Here is a 12,044-nt window from a genome sequence, read left to right as displayed (position 1 = left end):
AAGGTCAGGAGTTCGAAACCAGCCTGAGCAAGAGCGAGACCCCGTCTCTACTATAAACAGAAAGAAATTAATTGGCCAACCAAAAATACATAGAAAAAATGAGCCGGGCATGGTGGCGCATGCCTGTAGTCCCAGCTACTCGGGAGGAGGCTGAGGCAGGAGGATCGCTTGAGCCCAGGAGTTGGAGGCTGCTGTGAGCGAGGCTGACGCCACGGCACTCACTCTAGCCCAGGTGACAGAGTGAGACTGTCTCAAAAAAAAAAAAAAAAAACTATCAAAGGGGAAAAATGGAAAACTAGTAAAAATTAATTTTAATAACTGTGATCAAATATATCTAAAAATATTGGCTTCTACAGAAGGATGGGCTATAAAAAAATTTTACAGTGTTGACATTGAATCAACCCAAGAATCTGTACATGTATTATACATGAACATAAAACATGTAATCAATATAAAATTACATTTTATGCACTACTTTTTTGCACTACCTTTGAAGTCCCTTTTGACTTTGGACAAGCCCTGTTCAAGTTCAAGTTCAAGTTCTCCCTGGAACCAACCTTCGGCCTCTAGGGGGCGCCAGCCTCCCTCCAGCCTTCCTTTCTCTCCTCCTCCCTCTTCCCTTCTGAGTGCTCCCCCTTCTGCAGCGCCAGGAAATTCAAAGCCAGGTACCTTGGGGAGCCTCCCTGGAGGAACTGGTTTTGCAGCAGGACGAGCCACAAGTGAACCAAAAAGGAGTTTCTTTTTTGTTTCTCCAAAGGAGTCCAGGAAGGGCTGGACGCCAGGAGAAGGGAGGGAACGTTTTTTTTTTTGTTTTTTTTTTCCCCTATTTCCCAATCTTTTGTAGGGGCCAGGCTGCTAACAGGTGTCTGGGCAGACCTTGAGCCTACGCACACATTCATTAGTTCACTTTTTCTTGGAGAAATTCAGGAGCAGAGAAACCATGGGTAAGCACCGGGACCGCTCACAATTGACTTGAAGAATTTTTGTTTTTTTTTTTAACAGCTTAAGAGAGGATTGCAGGCTCCTTAGGCATTGTCCTAAATTGACTGGCGGGGTCCCAGATTCCTGGCTCGGTGGCCTGACGCTTGGGGAGTTTGTTCTCAACGCACAGGAGAACTAACGGAAGGACCCCACCTGTCACTCACCTGCCACTTGCCAGACAGGGCGGGGGCTCCTCCTTCCTGCACCCGCCCCGTGGGGAGGGAGCTGCCGTGGCGTCTGGGGGCGGGGGACGCCTTGTGGAGGTGGCGTGTGTGCTCACAGGCCAGGCTCAGGAACACGAGAAAGACAGTTGCCACTCGGACTCCGTTTTTAAGTCGTTAAATGCATTTGCACCTCGCTTGCAATAGTGGCTGCTTCTGAAGTCCTTCAGTTCTGCGGTTGCAAATTCCCTTCCTCTCCCTGAAATCATATTTGCAGTCCTTTTTGTTGTTTTTTTTTTTTTTTTGAGACAGAGTCTCACTTTCTTGCCCACACTAGAGTGCCGTGGCATCAGCCTCGCTCACAGCAACCTCCAACTCCTGGGCTCAAGCGATCCTCCTGCCTCAGCCTCCCGAGTAGCTGGGACTACAGGCATGCACCACCACGCCCGGCTCATTTTTTCTATATATTTTCAGTTGGCCAATTACTTTCTTTCTATTTATAGTAGAGACGGGGGTCTCGCTCTTGCTCAGGCTGGTCTCGAACTCCTGACCTCGAGCGATCCTCCCGCCTCGGCCTCCCAGAGTGCTAGGATTACAGGCTTGAGCCACTGTGCCCGGCCCAGTCTTTCATTTTTTAATCAAATTTTTTGAAAAATAAAACCATATATATATTCAGAGAGAGAGAGAGAGAGACAAAATATGGGGAGGGTGGAAAACAGGGCGGGAGGATCAGATTGCCTGAAGCTAGGAGTTCGAGACCAGCCTAAGCAACCTAGTGAGACCCCATCTCTACCAAGAAAAAGAAAAAAAATGAGCCAGGCATGGTGGCTTACACCTGTAGTCCCATCCACTCGGGAGGCCGAGGCAGGAGGATCGCTTGAGGCCAGGAGTTGGAGGTTGCAGCGAGCTGCGATGGCACCACTGCACTCCAGCCCGGGTGACGGAGCGAGACTCTGTCTCAAATAAATAAATAATAAAAAGAAAGAAAAATTAAATCGACGGAGGGGAACAAATATTAGCCAGAATCCCCGAACAGCTACTTTTTTGCTGTTGCCGTGTCGCTTTGCGTGGTCCCTTCTGTGCAGGAAACACAGAGGATTCTGTAGCCTGTTTTCTTTTTCAACACTGTGCTTGTGTGTGACTGCAAATCAAGCTGCGAGCAGCTCGCTCTGAATTGCATACGAATTATAAACGGAGGGTTCTTTCCAGGGGAAGTGGCAACCTCATAACAATCTTCCGTGTTGCTCGATGGGCATATCCGTGTTTCCCTGATTCTTTTATATTTAGACATTGACGACACGCTGAAGTCTGGTTGGTCGTCTTGTTGTCATCTGTCACTTCAGACATCTGCCTTTCCTGGATCTGAGGACTGAATAGTCTTGTCTTCGGGCAGAAATTGTCTCAGTCGAAATCACAGCGGATCTGGACTGTCTGTCCCCTGTCCCCACCCCATGTCCCTGCTTTGCCTTTTCTGTGTTTTCTTTCCCCTCCCACCTGTACCATCACGGCTGTGACAGTGTGCTCTGTTGGTTGTGTTACAATGACAGGGTGAAGCCGAGAGAGAGCATGACCACAAAAGAGTCAAAGTGGAGAAAGAAACCAAATCGCAGTCCTCTTCCTCCTCCTCCTCCTCCTCCTCCCACAAGGAACCTTCTAAAACAAAGTGAGTATGAAGGTCACCCAAGCCTGACCTCACAGGCGGCGATCAAAGTCATCTTGGGTGTGGGCATGACAAAAAACTTCTTCTTCTGCCGCAGAATTGTCACACCAGTAAACTTTCGGGGCTCGTTTTGTCACGTGCCGAGTTTGTGTTGCTTCACCCACAGGGATCTTTCTTGGGGCATCACACTTAGGTTTGTCCGAAGCAGTTTTACTGTGGACAATTTCCTAAACATATGGAGTTATATTTTTTCTTTCTTTTTTTTTTTTTATATAAAAATTTTTTTCCTTTATTTATTTTTTAAATCTGTCCTTGTATATATTTTTTTCTAAAGGAAGATAAGAAAGGTGCTATTGTTAATCCTGACTTTGCACAATTGGAAACAGAGACACAGAGATAAAATTATTTGGCTTAAAGCCCAAGAGTCCTTGCCGGGTGCTAGAGCCAGCATTGGGACGCCAGGATCCTGGGTGCCACGTTCTTTTTCTAGAGACGAACGAGAACCTCTGCAGGACCCTTGTTGGGGACAGGGGTGACAGGTGACAGGCGAAAGTAGCAGGACAGTGTGAATCTAAAAAGCAATTATCATGTTGTCTCTGATGTGTTTTCGAGAAAGTGCTTCACAAAAGGACGTGACAAAAGCAAGTGCATCGTGTGTGTCCCCGCAGGGAGCCAACAGGGAAGTGACAGAGAGAGAGAGGGGACCGGAGTGGAGCGTGCAGCTGGGCAGGGGACAGGCTTAGGGGCGTTGGGGACCGGTGGCAGACTCTGCAAGCTTAGTGAAACATCATGGGACTTCGTTTGTTGCAAACGCACAGGGCTAGATTGCTCAAAGGCATCAAAAGGTCCCTGAAATTCAGCCTCCCTGCAGGCGTCATTTCGTGCACAGTCTGTTGTGCCGGTGGCCGGTGAGTTTGTCCTTTGTCACCGAACAGCTAAGGCCACGTGTCACTCGTGTTCTGCCCACACTGAGTCTCTCATGGTGCTTCCCTCCAGGATGCCCCGGCCCTGCGCAGAGCCCTCAAGGAAGGAAATGCTTCCTCCCCCAGCCGTCTCCTCCTCCTCCTCCTCCTCCTCATCCTCCGCCGCCGCCTCCCAGAAGCCCGCCAAGCCTGCACACAAGCGGTCCAGGCGGGAAGCCGACGCCTGCGGCCAGGACCCTCCCCAAAGTGCCAGCGGCAGCAAGAGCGGCCACAAGGACTCCTGCGTCCCCAAGCACAGAAAAGTCGAGGGCAAGGGCTCGGGAAGCTCCTCGGGACACAAGGTAGGTGGGGCCACAGTCACCACGTCACACGGGGGTGCTCCGTGTTTCTGTCCATTCTCAAGTAAGAGACATTCCCTGCAATGGTACCTGACAACCATGCGTTACTTTTTCTGTTTCTTTTTTAAATTTAACTTATTTATAACTTTATTTCCTTATTTATTTTTTTCTGCCTCTAAGGGGAGTTAGTGCAGTTGTGTATTCATTACTTTTTATTTATTTATTTATTTATTTATTTATTTATTTATTTATTTATTTATTTATTTATTTGAGACAGAGTCTCACTCTGTCGCCCAGGCTAGAGTGAGTGCCGTGGAGTCAGCCTCGCTCACAGCAACCTCCAACTCCTGGGCTCGAGCGATCCTCCTGCCTCAGCCTCCCGAGTAGCTGGGACTACAGGCATGCGCCACCATGCCCGGCTCATTTTTGTCTATATATATTAATTGGCCAATTAATTTCTTTCTATTTTTAGTAGAGACGGGGTCTCCCTCTTGCTCAGGCTGGTCTCTAACTCCTGACCTCGAGCAATCCGCCCGCCTTGGCCTCCCAGAGTGTTAGGGTTACAGGCGTGAGCCCCCGCGCCCGGCCTATTCATTACTTTTAATAATGCAATAATGAATTGTTTGTGTTTACACTGCTACTGTTTTGCACCGCTCTAATAAACTTGAAGGAAAAAAAAAGAAATAGGCCGGGCGCGGTGGCTCACGCCTGTAATCCTAGCACTTTGGGAGGCCGAGGCGGGCAGATTGCTCAAGGTCAGGAGTTCGAAACCAGCCTGAGCGAGACCCCGTCTCTACCAAAAAAAAAAAATAGAAATAAATTAATTGACCAACTAAAAATATATATACAAAAAATTAGCCAGGCATGGTGGCGCATGCCTGTAGTCCCAGCTACCCGGGAGGCTGAGGCAGGAGGATCGCTGAGCCCCGGAAACTGAGGTTGCTGTGAGCCAGGCTGATGCCACGGCACTCACTCTAGCCTGGGCAACAAAGTGAGACTCTGTCTCAAAAAAAAAAAAAAAAAAAGAAATAAAATAAAAGTATTATTTATAAATTTTTTATTACTAAATTTTTTAAAAACTAAAAATGTTAAAAAAATTTTTTTTAATGCTACCTTTTGGAGAAAGGTAGTTAATATTACACAAACATTTAGCTGTCAATTTATTCTTCTTAGTTTTTTTTGAGACAGAGTCTCACTCTGTTGCCCGGGCTAGAGTGAGTGCCGTGGCGTCAGCCTGGCTCACAGCAACCTCCAACTCCTGGGCTCAAGCAATCCTCCTGCCTCAGCCTCCTCCCGAGTAGCTGGGACTACAGGCATGCGCCACCATGCCCGGCTAATTTTTTGCTATATATTTTTAGTTGGGCAATTAATTTCTTTCTATATATTTTTTTAGTAGAGACGGGGTCTTGCTCTTGCTCAGGCTGGTCTCGAACTCCTGACCTCGAGCGATCCTCCCGCCTCGGCCTCCCAGAGTGCTAGGATGACAGGCGTGAGCCACCGCGCCCAGCCTCAATTTATTCTTAAAGAGGTGAAAAATCAGAATAGATTTTTGCACTACTTTTCTACTGGGTGGTTTGCAGTGAGAAAGGATTAATTTACCCTGGTTCTTGGTTCGAATGTTCGATCTCAAATACTTGCATCACTGGTTATAATGGGGGGAAAATATCTACTTTTTCAAGTGTTACTGTCTTCCTGTTGTTCTGGAGAAGGGGGTGTGTGTGTGTGTGTTGTCTGAGAAAAAATGTTATGCTTTGCTTTATGTGTTATCTGCTTTTTCGGACATTCTTGTCTTAACCTCTTTTTGAGTCTCTAGTGCAATTAGAAACTGCCGCTTCCATTGAATCTGAGCCAGAAAAGTGCTTGAACGAGCTAGAGTGTGCAGTGTTTAAGTTACTCATTCTGAACTATTATTTTGGACTAGTCAAGAGGGATGGTACTTTTAGGACAATGCTCTTAAATGCTGCAGTAGGTTGGTGCAAAAATAATTGTGATTTTTTAGCAACGTTGAAATTTGATATTGGAATACAGTCTTAAATGTGGTTATGTTAGACATCATTTTAATGCATATTTTTTGCTTTTTTTTTTTTTGCTAATGACTGACTTGCTGTTTATCTGATATTTATTTTGGACTATGGAAATGATGTTAGACAAAAAGCAAATTCGAGCAATTTTCTTATTTCAGTTCAAAATGGGTCGTAAAATAAAATTAAAAAGCCTCTGCACAGCCAAAGAAACTGTCAAGAGAGCAAACAGACAACCCACAGAATGGGAGAAAATTTTCACAAGCTACACATCCGATAAAGGGCTGATAACTAGAATCTATTTAGAACTCAGGAAAATCAGCAAGAAAAAAAATCAAACAACCCTATCAAAAAGTGGGCAAAGGACATGAACAGAAACTTCTCAAAAGAAGACAGAAGAATGGCCAATAAACATATGAAAAAATGCTCAACATCTCTAATCATCAGGGAAATGCAAATCAAAACCACAATGAGATATCACTTAACTCCAGTGAGAATGGCCTTTATCAAAAAGTCTCTGAACAATAAATGCTGGCGTGGTTGCGGCGAGAGAGGGACACTCCTACACTGCTGGTGGGACTGCAAACTGGTGCAACCTCTGTGGAAAGCAATATGGAGATACCTTAAAGCGATACAAGTGGATATACCATTTGATCCAGCAATCCCACTACTGGGCATCTACCCAAATGATCCAATGACACTCTACAAAAAAGACACCTGCACTCGAATGTTTATACCAGCACAATTCATAATTGCAAGGCTGTGGAAACAGCCCAAGTGCCCATCAACACATGAGTGGATTAATAAAATGTGGTCTGTGCACACCACGGAGCACTACTCAGCTCTGAGAAACACGGTGACCCAGCACCTCTCGTGTTTTCCTGGCTGGAGCTGGAGCCCATCCTACTAAGGGAAGCGTCCCAAGAATGGAAACACAAGCACCACGTGCGCTCACCAGCAAACTGGTGTTAACGGATCAGCACCTAAGTGGACACACAGGAGTGACATCTGTCGGGTGTCGGGCAGGTGGGAGGGGAGGAGGGGACGGGTGTAGACAGACACGACGAGTGAGACGTGCACCGTCTGGGGGATGGGCACGCTGAGGCTCTGACTCGGGGGGAGGGGGGCAAGGGCAATATAGGTAACCTTGACACTTGGCCCCCCATAATATGCTAAAAGAGAAAAAGAAAAAAAAAAAGAGTGGTTGCTTGATGGATAGCCAGATGGACGCTGAATAAAAACGCTCCAGTTAAAATAAATGGGTCGTAAAGCAGCGGGGACAGCTGGCAACAACAACAACGCATGTGGCCCGGGAACTGCCACCAAGGGCCAGGCAGTGGCGGCTCGGGACGTTTTGCAAAGCTGACAGGAGCCTTGCAGATGAGGAGCGGGTGGCCGGCCATCGGAAGCTGACAACGACCAGCTAAGAGCCGGCCTCAGGGCTGGTCCCCTCCCAGCTGCACGAGAAGGTGCCACAGGACTCGAGGTCAGCCGGTCTGCGGTCATTGTGCATTTGGAGCAAATCGGAAAGGCAAAAAAGTGACCGAAAAAAAAAAATCGTTTTGAAGTGTCGTCTTGCACACAGCGACAACCCATTTCTCGATCAGATTGTAACGTGCAACGAAAAGCGGATTTTTTTACAACCACCATGCACGGCCAGCTCGGTGGTTGCACCAAGAAGCAGCCCCCAAGCCAGACCTGTCCCCAAAAAGGTGGCAGTCAGCATTCTCTGGTCTGCCGCCCGTCTGGTCCGCCTCAGCTTCATGCATCCTAGTGACAAAACTGTCACGCCCGGGAAGCGCGTGCTCTGCGAAGCTGCAAGGCCTGCGGCCGGCGTGGGTCGCCAGAAAGCACCCGATCGGTCTCCACGACAGCGACCCGGCCGCCTGTCGCCCAGCTTCAGAAGCTGAACGGACTGCGCTGGGAAGTTGTGCCACCTCCACTGCGTTCACCTTGACCTGTCACGGACCGACTCCCGCTTCTTCATGCATCGCGACAACTTTTTGCGGGGAAGATGCTTCCCCGCCCAGCAGGGTGCTGGAATAAGCAGACCGACCCCTCGTCGGCAAAAAATGTGTCCATTGGAAAGCTTCCTATTTTGATTGCCTGTCATCCTAGCACTCTGGGAGGCCGAGGCGGGGGAGGATCGCCCGAGGTCAGGAGTTCGAGACCAGCCTGAGCAAGAGCGAGACCCCGTCTCTACTATAAATAGAAAGAAATGAATTTGCCAACCAAAAATGTGTAGGAAAAAAAAAAATGAGCCGGGCACGGTGGCGCATGCCTGTAGTCCCAACTATACTCGGGAGGAGGCTGAGGCAGGAGGATCACTTGAGGCCAGGAGTTGGAGGTTGCTGTGAGCGAGGCTGACGCCACGGCACTCTAGCCTGGGTGACAGAGTGAGACTCTGTCTCCAAAAAAAAAACAAGTGTCTGGGCCTAGTTACAATGGTTTTAAAATTCACAGCCCGAAACCGCAGTGGTATTTTTGCAGCAAGCCAGTGCGATGTGTGTGTCGATGCTTTTTGTTTTCAAGGGACCCTCCCGAGACTCCGCGAGCCCCTTCCCGGTGCCTTCGCTGCCCAACGGCCACGCCAGACCGGGCAAGCCTCCAGGGAAACCTGACAGGTGAGCCTGGGCCGCCTTCTCCCTCCCCTCCTGTCTTGCTTCTCTGCTCCCCCTCCTCTTCCTCTCCGGCCTCCACTCTCAGCCTCCCTGCCTCCCCCCAAGTGCGGCGACCTGCCCGGCCTGCAGCCCCAGCCCTGACACTTCTGTCCCCCCCTCTTTTGCAGACAGCAAGCGGATGATCACATGAGGGAGGCGAAAAGGCTGAAGCAGAAAGCGGAGTCCATGGTCAGTCTTGCTCTCTTTATCCCTCTGGGGTCCAGCGTCCTCTGATCAGTTAAAACCAAATCCGTGGTGTCCTGTCTGCCACCCTGCATGCCACGCCACGGGGCGGGGCTGCCCTGGGGCACAGCACACGGGACACGGGACAGGACCCAGGGACGAGGCTGCAGAGGGTTCTTGGCGCAGTTACTGTCTCCGGCTCCGCGGATGGAGTCTGCTCGCGGGCAAACGCGCGGAAGTGCCTGTCACGCTTCATACGTGTCGCGCGTGCCTGCGGCGACCTACCCACACGCGTGATTTTCCGTCCCACGGAATCAGTCGTTAGGATGTGCGTGCCCGAGTCCTGCGCTTGCAGCCCCGTTTGCATCCCCCCGGACACATCTCGGGGCCGGGGATGCTCTGTGCCTTCCAGATTGATCTCAGCCCTTTGCTCTCGGGTGCGCGATTGGCTTCGTGGCGGCCCACGCGTGAACAGTCACGGAGATTCACGTCACTCTTTGTTTCTTGCTGCTTTTTTTAATATTCCAAATAATTTTCACTTTTTTATTTTTATTTTTTGAGACACCAATTTGAGATCTGTAGGTAAAATGACTCTTGCTATTTATAGTAGAGACGGGGTCTCGCTCTTGCTCAGGCTGGTCTCGAACTCCTGACCTCGAGCGATCCTCCCTCCTCGGCCTCCCGGAGTGCTGGGATGACAGGCGTGAGCCAGAATTCTTTCCTTTTTCCTAACGAATGTTTGCTGAAGGAAATCCGGCAGCGGGGCAGACCGGCAGGCTGCGGCCGCCGTCTCCGGGGCGGCGGGGAGCGCGGGCGCGGGCCTCAGTGCGTGCGGTCTGTCCCCCGCCTGACCGCGGCCCGTTCTCCTGCAGACGGACAAGGTGGGAAAGGCGTTCAAGTACCTGGAGGCCGTCCTGGCCTTCATCGAGTGCGGGGTCGCCATGGAGTCCGACAGCCCCGCCTGCAGGGCGGCCTACTCCGTCTACGCGGACGCCGTGGACCTCATTAAGTAAGTGCCGGGGTCACTTTGTGCTCTTTCTTTGTTTTTTTTGTGTGTGTGTGTCAGCCTCGCTCACAACAGCCTCCAACTCCTGGCCTCAATCAATCCTCCTGCCTCAGCCTCCCAAGTAGCTGGGACTACAGGCATGCGCCACCATGCCCGGCTCATTTTTGTCCTATTTTATTTTATTTTATTTTATTTATTTATTTTTGAGACAGAGTCTGACTCTGTTGCCCAGGCTAGAGTGAGTGCCGTGGCGTCAGCCTCGCTCACAGCAACCTCCAACTCCTGGGCTCAAGCGATCCTCCTGCCTCAGCCTCCCAAGTAGCTGGGACTACAGGCGTGTGCCACCATGGCCGGCTAATTTTTTGTATATATATATTTTTAGTTGGTCAATTAGTTTCTTTCTATTTTTAGTAGAGATGGGGCCTCACTCAGGCTGGTTTCGAACTCCTGACCTTGAACAATCCTCCTGCCTCGGTCTCCCAGAGTGCTAGGATCACAGGAGGGAGCCACCGCACCCTGCCTTCTATATATTTTAGTTGGCCAATTAATTTCTTTCTTTTTTTAGTAGACACGGGGTCTCGCTGTTGCTCAGGCTGGTCTCAAACTCCTGGCCTCAAGCGATCCTCCCGCCTCGGCCTCCCAGAGTGCCGGGATGACAGGCGTGAGCCACCCGGCCTGTTCACCTGCATTTCAGTGGGGCTCCGTAAGAGCAAAGCGACTTGCTTTCAAGAGGCAGACGGGCTGCAGAGGAGGCGGGCGCGCGTCCAAGTGGCCCAGATTGTGGCCCGAAGCTCGGATTTTCTCTGCCCTGCCCTCGTGTTCGGGAAAAATGAGCACACAGCGGAGACGAGCGTGATGACATGCATTTGCGTTGGGAATTTTCCCGCTGCCTCTGCTTAACCCGGTGCGCTTCTGTGTTTTCCTGCAGATTCGTGATGTCACTAAAGCCCTTCTCCGAGGCGACATCGACACAGGAGAAAATATTTGCCGTTTTGTGGTGTGTACTGTTTCCTTTGTCTACGCAGTAGTGAATTTGGCTTTGCATCTTTTGCTGTCACAGAAAAGATTTTGAATTTGTATCCTTTTTTTTTTTTTTCTTTGAGACAGAGTCTCACTCTGTTGCCCAGGCTAGAGTGAGTGCTGTGGCGTCAGCCTCGCTCACAGCAACCTCCAACTCCTGGCCTCAAGCAATCCTCCTGCCTCAGCCTCCTCCCGAGTAGCTGGGACTACAGGCATGCGCCACCATGCCCGGCTAATTTTTTTCTATATATATTAGTTGGCCAATTAATTTCTTTCTATTTTTAGCAGAGACGGGGTCTCACTCTTGCTCAGGCTGGTTTCAAACTCCTGACCTTGAGCGATCCTCCCGCCTCGACCTCCCAGAGTGCTAGGATGACAGGCGTGAGCCAGCATGCCCGGCCTGGATTTGTATTCTTAACATGAAAATTATGATAAAAATCAAATTGACACCTTGGTCCGTGGGCAATCAACACCACTGATGGAGAGTATGATGCGATGGTGTCTGCTGCCATCCTACTCATGACTCAGCAGGTGCTCTGGTCTTAGGACCGAAATTATATCCTCGTATATTTGTGGTTTTCCACCAATATTCGCTTTTGGCGATACCATGAACAGTGCGAGTAAGATTCTTTTTTTTTTTTTCCTTTTTTTTAAATTTTATAAATAAATGCAATTTGTTTACTTTTTTTCTTTTGTTTTCCTGGAGTGATTTTGTGAGACGAACAAGTAAGATTCTCGATGTGGAGATGAGGCGAGCTCGGTGTGGTCGCCGTGTGCTGGTAGAAGTCTGGACGGTTGTCATTCCTAGTAGCGATCTGGGTCATGTCCCCAGGGCCACGTGCCCTTAACTTGTCACCTTCTGCTCCTGTCCCGCAGCATGCGTTGCCAGTCCATCTTGAACATGGCCATGTTCCGCTGCAAAAAGGACATAGCAATAAAGTATTCTCGAACCCTCAGCGACCACTTCGTGACTTCCTCCAGAGCGGCCCAGGCGCCTTCACCGTGCCTCGCAAGGTAATCGTAAATCTGATCGAAACAACTTCCCGGGCGGAGTCAGGTCTTCACGTAAATTCGGTTTTTGCATCTTTTGC

At 49.7% G+C, this 12,044-nt stretch overlaps 1 protein-coding gene across 3 annotated transcripts in view; it reads left to right on the top strand.

The window, feature by feature from the left end:
• Positions 1-12,044, top strand: part of AFF1 (ALF transcription elongation factor 1) — a 177,737-nt gene that overhangs the window by 147,736 nt on the left and 17,957 nt on the right. For all 3 annotated transcript variants that reach the window (XM_075998592.1, XM_075998594.1, XM_075998593.1), the window contains 7 exons: positions 2,690-2,805; positions 3,799-4,066; positions 8,617-8,708; positions 8,873-8,933; positions 9,800-9,936; positions 10,862-10,930; positions 11,830-11,967. In XM_075998592.1, the coding sequence (XP_075854707.1) occupies positions 2,690-2,805; positions 3,799-4,066; positions 8,617-8,708; positions 8,873-8,933; positions 9,800-9,936; positions 10,862-10,930; positions 11,830-11,967 (881 nt within the window). The remainder of the gene's footprint in view (positions 1-2,689; positions 2,806-3,798; positions 4,067-8,616; positions 8,709-8,872; positions 8,934-9,799; positions 9,937-10,861; positions 10,931-11,829; positions 11,968-12,044) is intronic.

The sequence above is a fragment of the Microcebus murinus genome, chromosome 29 (genome assembly GCF_040939455.1).
Source record: "Microcebus murinus isolate Inina chromosome 29, M.murinus_Inina_mat1.0, whole genome shotgun sequence".
Lineage (NCBI taxonomy): Eukaryota > Metazoa > Chordata > Mammalia > Primates > Cheirogaleidae > Microcebus > Microcebus murinus.
The sequence above is the reverse complement of the archived record's forward strand: the minus strand, read 5'-3'. Positions and strand labels throughout refer to the sequence as shown.